Source organism: Pan troglodytes, chromosome 3, assembly GCF_028858775.2.
Source record: "Pan troglodytes isolate AG18354 chromosome 3, NHGRI_mPanTro3-v2.0_pri, whole genome shotgun sequence".
NCBI classification, from domain to species: domain Eukaryota; kingdom Metazoa; phylum Chordata; class Mammalia; order Primates; family Hominidae; genus Pan; species Pan troglodytes.
Window position 1 is genome coordinate 140,837,551 of NC_072401.2, and position 18,005 is coordinate 140,855,555.

The 18,005-nt window shown below is 36.4% G+C and overlaps 1 protein-coding gene across 6 annotated transcripts in view; it reads left to right on the forward strand.

Annotated features, from left to right (window-relative positions):
• The window catches only part of NAA15 (N-alpha-acetyltransferase 15, NatA auxiliary subunit), an 88,553-nt gene extending 76,329 nt beyond the window's left edge, over nucleotides 1-12,224 (forward strand). For 2 of the 6 annotated variants that reach the window (XM_001138279.6, XM_063809040.1), the window contains 4 exons: nucleotides 367-465; nucleotides 6,442-6,588; nucleotides 7,725-7,822; nucleotides 9,478-12,224. In XM_001138279.6, the coding sequence (XP_001138279.1) occupies nucleotides 367-465; nucleotides 6,442-6,588; nucleotides 7,725-7,822; nucleotides 9,478-9,678 (545 nt within the window). In that variant the 3' untranslated portion in view covers nucleotides 9,679-12,224. The remainder of the gene's footprint in view (nucleotides 1-366; nucleotides 466-6,441; nucleotides 6,589-7,724; nucleotides 7,823-9,477) is intronic. The other 4 variants (XM_009448306.5, XM_063809041.1, XM_016952232.3 and 1 more) reach the window with 3 other exon arrangements.
• The last annotated feature ends 5,781 nt before the right edge of the window (nucleotides 12,225-18,005 follow it).

Consider the following 18,005-nt stretch of genomic DNA (forward strand, 5'->3'; position numbering starts at 1 on the left):
TAAAAGAATACCTTCCAATATACACAATGAAATTTTCTAATTAGTGGGAAAGCTTGCTTTATTTTGAAATAAAGGAAGTTAGGAAATGAAGGCACTTCAAATTTTCTTTGCTTATATGTCATTAGTTTAAATATTGCTAAACGCCACCTAAATTTTCTACATTTCACAAAACGTTTTTTCTTAATGTTATGTGAAAAATATTAACTAATGTTGCTAAATTTGAGGAAAATCGTTTGCCTCAATCATATGTTTGTGGTTCTGATGTGATCGACTCTAAATTTACTTTTTCTATTTGTGAAGTCTTGGCCCTCCAAAGGAGGCCTCTTATCCAATGATCAAAATATATCTTACTTTCTCTTTTTATAGAAAAGTTTCTTTTGATGCTACAATCAGTAAAGAGGGCATTTGCTATTGATTCTAGTCATCCCTGGCTTCATGAGTGTATGATTCGTCTCTTTAATACTGGTATGTTTTTGTTTTCCATTACTTAAGTATTTGATACAGTGGTTGATGGTGACGGTATAAGTGGTCTGTACAAGTTTATCATAAACCAAATGATTTTAAAGCTGTCACATACTAAATTAGCTAAGGGAAAAGCAGGGCTTTTTTCTTTATGATGAAGGTTTTTATTTTAAGGATACAAGTATTACCTGATTTTGACATAGAATTATTCAGTCCAGATATTTGAGAATCATCTTTGTTTCTGTTTCTAAAAAGTTACATGTAAGTTGAAATTTTGAACCATATTTTGTTATGTAAAACTTCTTAGTAAATTGTTTTGAAATTGGAGAATCTCTTTGAAATTGACTGTTTTCTCCTTATTTATCTGTATTGTAGATCTGAATTTGCATGAATTATGTTTTCTTAGCACAATTCGTGTCATAAAATTTTTTGTTACTTTAAAACAATTATCTGTGTCTTCAAATATTTTGACAATCAGATCAGTTTTATATTAGTTTTAATGTAAAGTAGAACTACAGAATTTTAGACCCTGAAAGGTAGAATGTTACAGTAATTGTCTCTCATTTCATAGTGGGAAAAATCTGAGACCTTAAAAGATGACTTATTCTAGGTAACAGATAGAAACGTAACGCAACAGTGACTAGAGCCCACATCTTCATATTGTTCTTTCTACTGTAAGAACTGTACATTTATAATAAAGTACTCCTGTAGTCAGGTTGTATTGTTGTTTGGATTTTTAAGTGACTGGTGGGGGAGAAATAGAACCTTTAACAGAATAATCTATAGAATTTGGAAATACTATTAGCTATCACATTGCCAACTCCATACATTTAAAACTGAGGAAATTAAATCAGGCATCCCAATCACAAAAAAATGCTAAATTGTCCCAATTGAGAACATCATTTTGGCAGGGTGGAGTGGCTCACACCTGTAATCCCAGCATTTCAGGAGGCCGAGGTGGGCAGATCACTTGCGGTCAGGAGTTCGAGACCAGCTTGGCTAACATAGCGAACCCCCGTCTCTACCAAAAAATACAAAAATTAGCCGGCCATGGTGGCACACGCCTGTAGTCCGAGCTATTCAGGAGGATGAGGCAGGAGAATCGCTTGAACCTGCAAGGCGGAGGTTGCAGTGAGCCGAGATCACGCCACTACACTCCAGCCTGGGCAACAGAGTGAGACTCCGTCTCAAAACAACAACAACAACATCGTTTTGACTTTCAAGAAAGATTAGACTTAAATTATACTACGCTTGTCCAAAAACTAATTTGTGTTACAAAAACTGAATTGTAGAAGTGTTTTTCCTCAATTTTTAAAAATTATGAAAGTAATAATGTAACCATATTATAGAAAGTAAAGGAGAGAATTGCTGTATTTAGTAGTTTGTTTCTCTTTAGTTTTTTTGGGGGAGGGGAGTATGAAAAATAACTTTGCAATCATGGGTCAGAAAATTAAGGATAGAAATAATAGTTTTAATTTATTCTCAGTTAAGATGGAGTATATGTAAAGTATTTTCAAAATGAAGTATTTTCAAAAATAACATACACACTGTTATATACTTTATACATATTTTCCTGAAAGGTAGTAAAATAACCTAAATCCTTTTGAGTTAGATACTTTCTCTTGAAATACAAATTAAAAGTGACATATTTAAATGTATTTGCTTATAATCAGTGTGTAGATTGATTAACATGAGTGTTTTCTTTCAGCAGTTGGTTTCAGAAAATTAAAATACACATGGGCTTAGAATGATTAATAATTAGTTAGAATTACTGAGTATCTATACTGGCTATACCCATTGCTCTTTGTGTTCAGCTGAAATCGTCATCACTTTACAAAGTGATCTAATTTTGACTGACTTTAGGCAATGAAATTAGGTTGTGATTATTTGCATTGGTAAAGATCTGTCTCTTAAAAAGCCTTTAAGAAGTTCGGTAGACTGCTTCATTGCCTTTATTGAAAACGGGTGTACTATAAAGGCATATGTGAAAATACAGATATCCAAATAGTGGCATCTTTGTTATACCCCAAGGGTTTCTTTAACTAAAATATTTGGTACTTTAAAAAAATATGTAATTTAGAAGTAATTTCTCAGGAATACATTTGTCATGTTAAGATACACTGTTGTAACTGCTTCTTTACAAAGAAACCCTCACAGACACCTTTCTGGAGAGTATAGAGGAAAACAGTGCCTCCATAACTATTTCATCAGTTGCGGAAGCTTTGCTGAGTGAATATGGATTTTAGCATGGTTACTGGCACCCTCCAAATCTCTAGAATATGTTGTTATACTAACAATGTTATTACTAAATGCTGCATGCAGTTATTTACCATATAGGAGCACTGTCTTTTTCTTATTATGAGGACGATATATTTAATATCCTTTTAAAGTTTTTTATGATTTTAAATTTTAAAGTTGTAGGACTTAAAACAATTACATTTCTGGTCAGTGCTAAGTAAAAGATAGGCGCTTATATATTCTATTTGTCTTATTATTTTCTTAAATGTTTATATTCTCCTAACTGCTTTTAAAATTAGCACTATTTGGCTGCCTTGATCTACAGTGAAACTTAGGTCTTTTTCCTCTCCCATTTGCACAAACTCATTTTTCTTTGATCTGCAGATATGTTTTTTATACTTACGTATGTCTCCTCCAACCTTCTTTCATAATCTAATTTGTTGTTTATTAAACCTTGTTTAATACTTACTAAATTATTGAATTTTTTATTTTTTTAAGCTTTGTTTAATTTTCTCATTTATTTTGCCGTTTTTGAGTTGTAATCACTTACTCGGTTGTACTATAACCTAGTAGTGAACAGTCATTACCTCACACAAAATAAGAACATTTTTTACCCAAATTATTAACAATGCCAGCTAGCCTGAGAACCCTGTGCAATCCCTTTTGCTAAGAATCAGCCACCTTTTCATTGTGTGTTTTAACCATTGGTGCTTGCTTAATTTATTCATTCTGTTAATAAGCTAATAGCATGAACCAAACATTCCAGTTTAAGATGTCAAAGGACCCAAATCAAAAACCCCTTAGAAAAAGTTTTATATTCCCCTTCTCGCTCATCAGTTATTACTTTTCCTTGATTCTCAAGACTTATTACTCTTTCGTGGAAGGTAATTGAGTTAGTAGGGGATTTGCTACTTTCCTGAGGCCTTGATGTTTTTTGTCAGTTTTACCACATTCAAAGGCTTTTTAGAGTTTTTCTCCCCTGCCCACTAGTCTTTAGCAGTAAATGGACATCTGATAATCTGTGACATTTGACATTGCTCCTTTTCTTAAGGGTACACATAAAATTTCATTACACAGAATTCCATAGGACATTCTGGGTTTTACTGCAGTCGAATTTTTTTATCCTTTTTGTAATTGATATTTTCCTGGAAGTTAACATTTCTAGTTTTCTGGAACTGTAATTTCCAGGAAGATATCCAGAAAAGTTTAGGAGAAAATTAATAGGCCTCAAACTTTTTGGAATCAGCTATTAGTGAAGTTATTTGCTTCAATTTTGGTAGAGTTTTTTTTTTTTTAGCAGTTTTAATTTTTCTGGGAGATTGTTTAATCTGATTAAAACAAGTTAAAAAAAGATAATGAAAACCATAAAAACCCCTTGCCTACCCCTCTGTCATCAACTATGATACAAACTATGCAGATATTTTTTACATGTAAAGTATCCTGAAAGCATTTCAGGCAAACCAGCAAGGCCTATGTAAATAATTTTTATTGTACAGAAGATACATTCTTTTTGAGATAATTAATGTCATTGCAGTTGGCTGTAACCTATTTTAATAACTTTTTTCCTGTTTCCTCTCTATTCCTGCTTTTCCACTGAAAAACAAGTATTGATAAATTGCCAAAACCAAGTTGAAAGTACAGCCATAGTAGAGGTTAAACTAAAGTATTTCACTATAGCTCATTTACTTGAACCACCCAGTTTTATAGAATAATAGAAGAAATGCTATTTAACCAACAAAGAGCATGTCAGTGAATTATTCAGCTAATAATTATGTATAGAATATTTCACTTAGAAAATGTTTCCTACTGAGTTCATTATATTTTTTAAACTTAGATTAATGATCCATTAGCAGGATAGTGGGTCATTACCAGCACTCAAAAACCCAAAATAAAAATAGAATAGTGTAGAAAAGATCAGCATATGTTGCACACAGTAAGTGTTCTGTGAAACTTTTGCTTCACATAAGTTATGGGTATGGAATATGTATTTGTCGCAGTACAAATACCTGATTAAAGTGAAAATTTGAAAGTCATCACCATAGTTCCCAGCCATAAGGAAAATCTACGTAATGTTTTCACACTATGATAAAAATAGTAACTATGATTTATTGACTACCTATTACATAATTAGCACTTTTACACAGTAGCTTTTCCTTACTGTAAATCTTTTAGATTAGATATCACCCCAGTTTTATAGATCAAGAAATAGGTTCAGAGAGGTTATGACTTATCCAAGCCTGGATCCATACCCAAGTCTAACTGGCTTCAAAGCTCCAGACTCTATCTTTATACCAAAATGATAATGAAACAAAGTGTAACTTGGATTCAATCCAGAGGAATCATCTCTAAATCCCAAGGCCTGGGAATATGATGACAACAGTGCATTCATTCATTTATGTATTTATTTTGAGACAGAGTCTCACTGTGTCACCCAGGCTGGAATGCAGTGGCATGATCTTGGCTCACTGCAACCTCTGCCTCCCAGGTTCAAGCTGTTCTCCTGCCTCAGCCTCCTGAGTAGCTGGGACCACAGGCGCACACCACCATGCCAGGCTAATTATTTTTAGCAGAGACGGGGTTTCGCCATGTTGGCCAGGTTGGTCTCGAACTCCTGACCTCAAGTGATCCACCCGCCTTGGCCTCCCAAAGTGCTGGGATTACAGGTGTGAGCCACTGTGCCCAGCCTATTTATTAATAGGAAAATGCTTTGGTGGTCCTTGGGAGTTTATTATACAGTGATAGCTCAATTTACATAGTTTCTGAAATAAAGGTCAATGACATCAACCATGTTTTGTTTTGTTTTTAATTGAAACGTGTGCCTTACTTGGGTATAGAGGAAGATAGGGAGGGTGAGGAAAATTTGTTGTCTTCAGCACTACATAGTTGGCTGTGATACTATTTACCAGGTGGGTACTCTCAAGTTGCTGCTTTGCAGACCTTAAGGTTGAGGGGGCAGCTCTAGAGGTTTAGAAGGCTGTGAAACTACATGTTTTGTCATCTCCTTTGCTTACAGTTCCTTTCTGGAAATGAATCTCGTGTTAATAAAATTATTTGAATGCCTTTAGAACATTAGATTGTTCTGCTGACATACATTCTTTTTAATGTGTATTGCTGGGCATGATGGCTCATGCCTGTAATCCCAACACTTTGGGAGGCCAAGGCGAACAGATCTCTTGAGCCCAGGACTTGGAGACCAGCCTGGGCAACATGGCGAAACCCTGTCTCTACAAAAAATAGAAAAATTAGCTGGACGTGGTAGCTTGCACCTGTGGTCCCAGCTTCTCAGGAGGCTGAGGTGGGTGGATCACTGAAGCCTGGGAGGTTGAGGCTGCAGTGAGCCATGATTGCGCCACTGTACTCCAGCTTGGGTGGCAGTAAAACCTTGTCTGTCTCAATCAGTCAGTTTATATAGGTAAGCTCTTTTTGCAAATGTTAAATTATCAGTAGGTTTTATCTTGTCTTTGTATATAATTGCCGTGTTTCATTGGCCTCATCATTAGGTAATTTAACTCCTGTAGGCTGGGTGTGGTGGTGCACACCTGAAGTCCCAGCTACCTGGGGGGCTGAAGTGGGAGGATTGCATGAGCCTGGAAGGTTGAGGCTACAGTGAGCCATGGTTGTGCCACTGTACTCCAGCCTGGGTGTTAGAGCAAGACCCTGTCTCAAACACAAACAAAAATAAACTTTTGTAAACTTTATCAGAGTATTCAACTGCTAAGATTTTATTTTTAATTTATTCAGCAGTGTGTGAAAGTAAAGATTTACCTGATACAGTTAGAACAGTATTAAAACAAGAAATGAATCGTCTTTTTGGAGCAACGAATCCAAAGAATTTTAATGAAACTTTTCTGAAAAGGAATTCTGATTCATTGCCACACAGATTATCAGGTAATCACTTTATTTTATCCTTAGCCTTCTAAAACAACTTCAGTAATTTTAATGAATCAACAATAATATAAGGTACACGTTTTTAGAATGGAAGAGGCAGTGTGTATATGTTACATTGTGATCGTATGAAAACAGGCAGCTTAAATAAGCTTCCTAAGCTGGGCACAGTGGCACATACCGGTAGTCCCAGCTACTCAGGATGCTGAGGCAGAAGGATCACTTGAGCCCAGGAATTTGAGGCCAGTCTGGGCAACATAATGATACCCTGTTTCAAATCAAAACAAAACCAAACATATATGTATAATATATATATATATATGCGCTTCCTATACATTTTTAAATTTCTTACGGCAAAATAATCACTACAAATCAAAGTCAGTGGTCTCTTCTGGTTCAGCATTGGCATTACAAAGAAGCAGGTGTAACTGAACTTAAATGTATATCATAAAATGAAGGTAGAGCTTTCTTTTATTTCTTTTTTCATCATTGGGCTCTTAAAATTCACTCAGATAGGACCATCCTCTTCCATTTCTCATTCTTATGTAGGTATCAGAGTTGACAGTGCTAAACACCTGAAATTATCTTCACAGTTTGTGAGAAATCTAAGTCAAGGGTCTGTGCCAATGAGCCAAAATCTGACCTTTATGGGACCATGTGGGTAGTACTTTTCAAATACTTGGCTTAAGCCCAGCAGCTTTGTATACCTTTGTGGAATCCTGAATTCAGCATTTTGGCTCACACTGTCGAGATGGGATAGTCCCCCAACCTCTACATTATTCTGCTTATTTCAGAAAGAAGACTATCATGGTCCTACCACAAAAATACAAGTATTATTAGAATGCTTGTGTTTCTTCATAGTCTCCTTTACTGTGCATGTGTTGCATATACATTCTATTTTATTGGGTAGATATATGTGGTACACCTCTATCGTTCTCTTTCTTTGGATGGTTAAGCTAATCCCCTTAGCATTATTATTTTTTGAATAACAGTATCTCAAGTAGCTGTTCCCATTCTTCTAATAAAGTGCCACACCCTCTGTGCACATATATATCTTGTTTGCCTTTTATATTTAAATAAGTAGAGGATAAGATGTTGGTTTTGCCTTGAAATAAATTTCCCATTTCCCTCTCATTTAGCTGCCAAAATGGTATATTACTTAGATCCTTCTAGTCAGAAGCGAGCTATAGAGTTGGCAACAACACTTGATGAATCTCTCACTAACAGAAACCTCCAGGTAAAGAGTTTTTCATAATCTCTCTGTAAGAATACTTAACTACTTTTTTCACCAAGAGAAATAATTGGGTATTTATACACACTGTTTTTTAAATCATTGTGAATCTGGGTCAGAAACAACTTATCTTAAAATTTATTTAGGCTGCTTGGCATTCAGTAACTAGTTTCACATCTGTAGCTTGGAATAACTTTTTAAGAAATATGTTTTAATAAAATCATATACATTCCATCGTCATTTTTGGATTTCACCTCATATCTCTGCATTTCTGAGCAAGCAGTGGTCTCAGTGGAGATTCTAACATGTTTAAAATGTATTTTGGCTAGGCGTTTTGGTTCATGGCCTATAATCCCAGCACTTTGGCAGGCCAAAGTGGGCAGATCACTGCAGCTCATGAGTTCGAGACAAGCCAGGGCAACATAGTGAGACCCCATCTCTTAAAAAAAAAATCAGTCAGATGTGGTGGCACTGTATTCCCAGCTACTTGGGGGACTGAGATTTGAGGATCACTTGAGCCTGAAAGGTTGGAGCTGCAGTGAGCTGTGATTGTGATGCTGTACTCCAGTATGGACAACAGGGCAAGACCCTATCTCAAAATAAAGAAAGATGTATTTACTCGGGGCTAAATAAAAATACTTATTTTGTAACTTGTAATACAATATGAGATTAAGTTAAATAAAAATTAATATCGGTGTATTGTAAAATACTGTAGTTTAAACTAGAAACAAAGGGATAGCTACCTCATGTTATAATTTGCCAGATAAACATGTATATGCTGAAAGACAGTTATTAATAAATATATGCATTTAATAGCAAATGAAGGCAGTATGTTTAAGAAAGAAAAATTAGACTTGTTAGTTGTACCATGTAGATTAGAACCTGGATTTAAAGTTCTAATCTAGGTCCTTTGTAACCTGGATTTAAGTTGCTTTGTAACCTGGCAAAGTTTGTAGGGATTTTTGCATCTGGAAACTAAGTAGCTTTTCTAAGTGAAAATATTAAGAAAGCAAACATGAGAAATGCAAATCAACATGAATCAACAAAAAAGATAAGAAGCAGACTTACTTAGGGGTTTGGTTGAAAGAATTATTCATTTTCATGAACTAATTTTTCTTGCAAATAATCACTTCATGTTTGAGACACTCTTTTCTGCTTAGTTATTGGATGTGCCTTAAGATGCTCTTTAATTTGAACACAAGGTTGAATACAGTGTTTGAGTTTGCTGGCTGGCTCTAAGCTTTCAAAAATATTAAAAGGCATATGTGCAGTAATTGGTATTGGCATTGTAAATCTAGATGTTTATACCCAGGGCCAGGCTAGGCTGAGGTAGTAACATTGCTGCCTAAGGTCATACGCTTGCTGAGAGTGAGTGGCTTTTTAAATGTAGCACTCCATATACCTTGCTTGCCTCACCATAGTCCCATTCCTGTTTCTACAGTCATCGCTGTTTAGCCTTTTGTATAAATCCTGCAATTCTGGAGAAATGGTTAAATTAGGCCTTGAAGAACATTCTAATAGAATGCATATGCAGGAGTAAATAGCTAAATATGTGTATTTATTTCTTATTTTAGAAATCTCTTGCTGTTGAAATGTCTAATAAATTCACAGTAAGAACCTTTTTTTGACCAGTTACAACATGACTTTTTTTCTTTCCTTAGACATGTATGGAGGTATTGGAAGCCTTGTATGATGGTAGCCTAGGAGACTGTAAAGAAGCTGCTGAAATTTATAGAGCAAATTGTCATAAGCTTTTCCCTTATGCTTTGGCTTTCATGCCTCCTGGATATGAAGAGGATATGAAGATCACAGTTAATGGAGATAGTTCTGCAGAAGCTGAAGAACTGGCCAATGAAATTTGAACATCACTAAACAAGCAAATGGAATGACTTTGGACCATATCTAGTATATAATATTTTTGTCACGCACCTGCTGCATTGCTCTAACTTACACAGAATGAGAGGAGTAAATGTTCTTGCCTTCAAATAGTGTTTTACGTTTTTTATCCTGCTGAAAAAGTATATATAAAATATCTAACATTACAGGATAGAGGTTCAGTTTCTTAAAAAATTAAAGCTGCTAAAATTGAGTGGTTAAAAAAGATACCTTATCCTATTCCTCCCCACCCACCCATGTTTTTAAACTAATTTATATAAAATCTGGAGGCTGTTACAGCTAACAAAGCAGGTGTGTGGCAGAAATATTACTTTAAATTTGTCTTGTGAGATTTTACTATATCTCAGACAGCATAAATGCTGTTTTAGCACTGGATTCTTTCACTGAGCACAAAGAGTTGTTGGGGCTTTAGCATCTGACTGATTTTGTTACGGGGTTGATTCTGACCATAGGAAGTATGCAATGTGAATCACTTATTTACAGAGAAACCTACAACAGATGCTTGATGTTGTAGAAACTGGGACATATAGATACCAAGCAAATTATAAGAAACCTATAAGGTGTTCAATACGCTTGTGTTTCCAAAATTCACTGTACATGATCAGTTTGGTGTTCTTGTACCACAGTTTTTAACTGAAGGAACCAGTTGTAACAGTCTCAATTTTAACTAAAACTTGAAGAACTAAAACAACAATGCAAACCTTTCAGCATTGTTTGGCCAAACTTGTTAAAACTGTAATGCAAGAACCAAATGCACTGTGATGTGGCACCAACTAATTAGCAAGCATGAATTTTTCACCCAAGAGTGAAAAAAGGAAAATCTACCATGGCTTGAAGTTAAAGAGCAGAACTCCTGACTACCATTCTATGACTGATCAAAAGACTAATAGTTAAAAACCTCAGCAGGCCTTGTTCACGATATGCAGAAAAAAAAGTGCTGCAGTTTAGATACCTCTGGAATTTTTCCACAGTGTCACAGGTTTGTAATACTTGAAGCCCTACATTTCTAAGAATATATTTCTTGCTCAGTTGTTTCAGGCAAGCCCAAGACTTTGTAATTTTTAAAGGGCCCAAGATTTTTTTTTTTTTTTTTCAAATAACAGACCAGCTTCTTTTTCTTGCAGTTACAGATGTAATTTCCTTTTTGTTGTCAAACATAAGGTACCAAATATGATGCAATAAATTGTTTTGAAAAACAGTTGTGTGAATATTTCAACTAATCTGTGTTGGGCTTCTGTGAAATACACAGGTGGAAACAGAGGTGCAAGCCAGAGGCAATGTAATATGCTGTAAGGCTAGATCAGATGGGAGCTTTTTAGAAGGGGCTAAGTGCTGGTGTCAGGGAAATTCCATAATGAAGTAGAATGCTGCTCCTGCATTAAGATTTCATTGAGGGCAAGGCTGGTGGCAGGTACTATGAATGTAATTCATAATTTAAAAGGAAAACTAAAAACTATTTTGATTGGGAAAATGAGCCTTAATTTGTTAAACCTATACACTGAGAACTAGCCTCAGGCTTAATATTCTCATTGCATTTGCAAGATCTGAGCAAATAAGATTAAGTAAAACAAATCAATTGTATATATAATTGACCTTTTTGTGGAACATGTAGTTTATAGAAAGTATACTCTAAAGGGAATTTGCCGAAGACCTTTTACTGATTGAACAGTTGTGCTACAATCAACCTTTCATAGTACATGACCTGCATTCCACATCTCAGTCTAACAGTTTAGTAGTGATGTAAAGAGAAGTACAAACCGAACTCCAGTGCTTTGTTATGTTTTATTAACTGGCCCTGTCTCAGGAACATCTTAACAGATGGCAAAAAAACAAAAACTTTTTTTCAACTCCTATGAGTGGCAACTGAAGTTCTTATTGTTGGGAAAGAACACTAGTCCTACCTCTGCCACTAATGAGGTGTTTGGAGGAGGTACCAGCCATATAATAGGGGGTGTATGTGTGAATTTTGTTTAAACTCTACTGTATATTGAAATGAAATTCATTTATTTGTCTTGACAATGTTCAAATGATGTAGATTGTCTTAGAATGAATATTCATAAGTACTCAGAACTCTTAAGATGCAGATGCCACCCGTGAGGAGCTAAATTCCTAATGTGTATTGTATTCCAACCCAATTTTACTGGAACTATTGAATAAATCTTTTATTTTCTTTCAGGTTTACTTGATAGTGGATACATTGGTGTCAGAGGACCTTGACTGGGTTCATTTTATGTCCAGACATCACCCCTGAAACACTGTACTGTACTATCTTGCTCTGAGTAGTATCAACTGGATCGTCTCATATTTGCCTCATTCATCCTATTAATTTCAAATGATACTGTGGGGGAAAAACAGGGTTAGAAAAACAAGTGGAAAAAATGAAGTGATGTTGTAATCTAAACAAGTGCCTTATGTTTATTGCTAAGAACTGGTGTTACCAACCCTTTTGAGAAGAAAGGGTCTCTTGACCTGTATTAACATAGGAAAGTAAAGTTCTTTTTGTTTTTCTTTATATTCAGCTACTCTTGTCATTTCTCGTTGAAAAACTAAAATCTGACTAGGTTAGTTTACTCAGCTTTAATTAGATAGTTGAGTCATATATTTTCAACATTTTTCTGTATCGTATTTATTATGCACAAAAATAAAGTGTGATCTCTAATAGCATGGCTAAAGGTAATGCCAATATTAGTGAATAGCTTTGCTGTGGGCTTTATCAGGCCCTTGTTTTTCACAGTGTTGTTTGTACTCCATGGTGTATTGCTATTAGAGCTGTGAAATGAAAGCTGTGACTTTATGAAGAGATCAAAAAAAGTGTGGTCCAGATTCAGGTAGGTTGTGGTAAGTTCAGGGAAGTCTTTTGTATGATTTCTAAGAATATTTCAGTTACCATGTATAGTGTTTGGGAAAAGCTGTAATGTAAAATATTGGACTTTGTTGCAAGATAGGTATATACTTGTGTCAGATAATTAAAGCCTTAAATTTTGAAATGAATCTTTGAGATTTCAAAGAAAGACTGACCTTTCAAATAGAAGGCAGTCTTTCTATTCTAGCTAATGCCCCACTTCTTTAAGTTATAAACAAAGTTTCATGATACCATTCTGCTATCATCTAAACTTTGCTGAACTCTACTGCCAACCTACATTAAAAACAAAGTCCCACGAAATGGCTGTGTTACACCATAGTGAGCAGAAACTTAAATTTTGTTCTAATTTTGATGGTTGAAAAATTTCAACCTGTAGCAATAAAACATTTTTGGAAAAGATTACTGAATTGCACTTTTACCTTTTAGTATGCAATCTGAGATTGTTGTTGAAATTAAAATATTGGTAATGTACAGGAGGTTCTGGAGAAAATAATGCTGGTGTTTTTTGTTTTGTTTTGTTTTTGAGACGGAGTTTCGCTCTTGCTGCCCAGGCTGGAGTGCAATGGTGCGATCTCGGCTCACCGCAATCTCAGCCTCCTGGGTAGCTGGGGCTACAGGCATGCGTCACCACGTCCGGCTAATTTTGTATTTTTAGTAGAGACGAGGTTTCTCCATGTTGGTCAGGCTGGTCTCTAACTCCCGACCTGAGGTGATCCTCCCACCTCGGCCTCCCAAGGTGCTGGAATTACAGGTGTGAGCCACCGCACCCAGCCAATAATGCTGTTTTAATAAATCAGAAGAGTATCTTTTATGTACTGTCTTGGTTATATACTATATTCAAACCTGCTGCCTCCATCAGGACACACCTCCTCTTTTGTTGTTGCTGTTTTATTATAGAGATGGGATCTCACTATGTTGTCCAGGCTGATTGTGAACTCCTGGCTTCAAGCAATCCTCCCACCTCAGCCTCCTGAACAGCTGTGATTATAGGAACAAGCTACCATGCCCAGCTTAGGACACACCCCCTTTTATGAAGATAGGGAGAGGGAGCAGCATATTATAGGAAAGAAGATCTAAAAGTTTCTAGTGCCTCAGTTTATCCAGTTGCCTTTGAAACAATGCTCTCTTGGGATTGTAACCAGAAGAAAGAAAAAACTGGTACTATATAAATTAGAACTTTTACTAACTCGTAGTCTTAAATTCTATGTGCCAAAACCAAAATATAGACTTTGATTCAAGGGTGCTTGTACCGAAAGTAAAGTTGCTACTTGGCAATCTAACAAAACTATACTGTGGTTCTTACATTTTAAAAATTAGGCCTTTGTCCCTAGTTTAAGGGTCTGCATTATCTAATAAAAGTGGTATAATTCTTCCTAACTGAAAAAAAGTTGTTGGTGGTGAAGATGTGATGGAAAATTTTCTCTGTGATACAAAGGTTTCTGCTGTTGCTTAATCTTCAACTAGGTCTCAATAAGTACAAATTACCCTCTCAATTAGAAACAAGGTAGGAAGTGAAGGGATTTTTGGAGTATGTTCTGGATCCCAAGGCTTGCTTTCTGCTAATACATTTATCTTCTAATTTAGTTACCATGCATTGTCTGACAAAAACAAGAAGCCTCTCTTCTTATTCTATGGCTATCTTCCCAATCTACCATGGTTTCCCAACTTTGGGCTTTTATAAGTACTGCTTGTTTACTTTGATCTGCAAATTTACCAGGTTCATTGTCCAATGATTAATGCCTCATCACAAATGGGATAGGAACTGGTTTCTTTCTAAAGTGGTCTTCCAAAGCTATCTGATATTTCTTTCTCAGTAGTGAAAAATTAAATGGGCTGCCACTTCTCATCTCTTTTCGAACTACTTATTTGCCTTCAAGTAATCATGCTGTCACTTGATATCTTTAAAAATGAAAAGGGAACCATTTAAAGAAGTAGATAATAACAAACCTGTCTCTTAGATTCTTCCCTTTCCTTTCAAGTTCTGAACTCTGGATTACTAAATACTGATTTATTCCTTCAGTGACTTAATGCATTTACTATGCATTAACAATAAAAGTATTTAGAAACATATTTAACTAGCATTATTGTACAACTAACATTTGTTTGGGAGTTCATAGAAAAGGACCTACGAATAAGCCAATTGCTTCACTTACACCTTTTTATAACTTAAACAGTTTTAGTTAAAAAGCGTACTTGGTATTTCAAGCATTCCATTTCGTGTCGGATTTCTCATTCACCTGACAGGATGCTTTTTATTTGAGAGAAATGTCCATTTATGATGTGAAATTAAATGTTTCAGACTCATCTATTTTTAATGTGATGTATGATAAGGGTTTACACTGGGTACATTGTGGTATAAAGGTATAGTGACTACGACAGTATATACAGATTGTATAATAGCTATAAAAAAACTTAACTTTTAGGCCACCTGCCACGGCCACAATTTTTTATCGTTTATCTGTTGATGTAGAATATTCCCATTCATCTTCTTTTGTCCTTCTCTGTTGTTAAGGAATTCCTTCAAAATACTACCGATCCATTTTAGTCTGTTTATGCTAAGAATATATTGCTCACATCTAAATTTTGCTTTTTTCCTATAGTTTGTCAGAGGAATGGCTGTGAATGGATGCCTGGAAGGACCATCCTCTAATTTTCTCAGTTGCCTGTTCATTGTGGCATTGGTTGGCAGTGAATCTACTCATCCTTTATGTCTTTAGCAACCAGCCACCCAGGTAACATCATGCCGTTGGAATTAAGTTACTACAAGGATTGTCACTCAGTTTTTCCTCTTTCGGACAATATAAGGATACTGGTAACATACACAACTACTAGAAGGCTCTGTTTTTCATAGCCCAGTGTCTCCACTTTTAATCATTACAAGAAGACAAAAGGTAGGGATAGGCTATGGTTCTTTCTAGACACTTGGCTCACAGTGTCCATCACAACCAACAGCTGTGGCCCACAGTTAATCTCTACTGAGGCTAGGCAATTGAATCCTTTAAGTCATAAATTTAACATTGGTTGTGTATTAGAATCTGAGGTGAACTGTAGATAATAAACATTAATGCCCAGGCTCACTAGCAAAGATGTCTGATTTAAATTATCTGCAATCAGGACTAGGCATTGGTCCTCCTTCTTTATTTTCTGTCCTCTCTTTTCCTCCCCTTCTGTACTTCCTTTCCTCCCTTCCCCAGTGATTCTAAGGTACATCTAAAATTGAGAGCTATTGTCTGATGATGAAGTTGTTAAAAAATACTTTATACTATTGGTTTTTCTCCTCAAAAAGATCAGAGGACAGAGGGGCCAGGCGCGGTGGCTCATGCCTGTAATCCCAACACTTTAGGAGGCCGAGGCGGGCTGATCACCTGAGGTCGGGAGTTCGAGACCAGCCTGACCAAAATGGAGAAACCCCGTCTCTCCTAAAAATACAAAATTAGCTGGGCGTGGTGGCGCATGCCTGTAATCCCAGCTACTGGGGAGGCTGAGGCAGGAGAATTGCTTGAACCCGGGAGGTGGAAGTTGCAGTGAGCCAAGATCGCACCAATGCTCTCCAGCCTGGGCAACAGGAATGAAACTCTGTCTCAAAAAATAATAATAATTGCCATAAATAGATGCTTGAGTTTTTAAGTATGAGGGCAAGGCAACGACTCAGCAGGCTTTTAAATAAGGATCAGCGGTAGATACTACTCTCTGAAAATACAGACATACCTAACCCCCAAATACATATTCTCTTGTTATCCCTACAAGACTGCATTTTCCATAAGTGAATGAATTACTATTACAAATCTTACATGTGAAAGGATCCATAATTCTGGGACAGACAGAATTCAAGCTGAACATGTTGGCCTGATAGGGTAGAACCTGGAAAGGAGATTTATTTGCTACAGAATCATATGTCAAGCTAAAATTTACCTTATGGGATTTGTTGAAATAACATTCTGGATAGAACTCCCAAATCTGTCCAATCTTGTTTGTTTCTTAACTGGTTAAAGAATATTTGATAATGAGTTAGGCTATGTTGATGCTGTTGATCACCATTCTTGAATTTATAGACATTGATGGTTTTCTCTAATTTTACATACTGGGAGGTCTACATTTTTTAGTCTGTCTTCACATAGGTGCCTTGCCTTATGCTTTAGTTACTTTTCTTTGATCCTTGTGACTTAGCTGCTAAATATCTGGTATAAATACTTGGTGCTTTGGTACAACAGTAGTATAATGTAGTTAAAGCTTTTAGGTCAGACAGAACTAGGTTTTAATCCTGGCTCAGGTCCCTTAGATAAGATACTAAGAATTTATAGGTCATACAGCTGTTGGAAGGATAAATAATATACTGTATAGAAAGTGATTACCACAACATCTGCACAATGTCATTATGTTTATAAAAGGTTCCTTTCTGTTTGTCAGTGTTATACTTGATTATTCTTATTTGTCTTCTGCAGCACATTTGGCCAGTGTTTCGGGAAGTACTTTTTTTTTTTTAAGACGGAGTCTCGCTCTTTCATCCGGGCTGGAATGCAGTGGTGCGATCTCCGTTAACTGCAACCTCCGCCTCCTGGGTTCAAGCGATTGTCCGCCTCCCGGGTTCAAGCGATTCTCCTACCTCAGTCTTCCAAGTAGTTGGGACTACAGGTGCCTGCCACCACGCCCGGCTAATTTTTGTATTTTTAGTAGAGACGGGGTTTCACCATGTTGGCCAGGCTGGTCTCAAACTCCTGACATCAGGTGAGCCACCATGCCCAGCCAGGAATACTTTATAATTCTTTCCTAGATACTAACAGATCAAATTTGCCTTTTTTATTTTTTAGTAGTCATACCTTGGGAGATATTGTAGGCTCAGTTCCAGACCACTACAATAAAGTGAATGTTGCAGTAAAGTGAATACCACATTAAAGCAAGTCATACAATTTTTTTGGTTTCCCAATGCATATAAAAGTTATGGTTATACTTATATCATAGTCTGTTAATTGTGTGATCATATTATGTCTAATAAAACATTGTACATACCTTAATTTTTTTTTTTTTTTTTGAGACGGAGTTTTGCTCTTGTTGCTCAGGTTAGAGTGCAATGGCTTGATCTCGGCTCGACACAACCTCTGCCTCCCAGGTTCAAGCGATTCTCCCGCCTCAGCCTCCCGAGTAGCCGGGATTACAGGCGTGTGCCACCATGCCTGGCTAATTTTGTATTTTTAGTGGTGACGGGGTTTCTCCACGTTGGTCAGGCTGGTCTCGAACTCCCGACCTCAGGTGATCCACCCGCCTCGGCCTCCCAAAGTGCTGGGATTACAGGCATGAGCCACCGCGCCAGGCCTTAAAAATATTTTATTGCTAAGAAATGCTGATGACTGTGTGAGCCTTCAGCAAGTCACCTTTTTGCTGGTGGAGGGTCTTGTCTCTATGTTAATGGCTGCTGACTGATCAGGGTGGTGG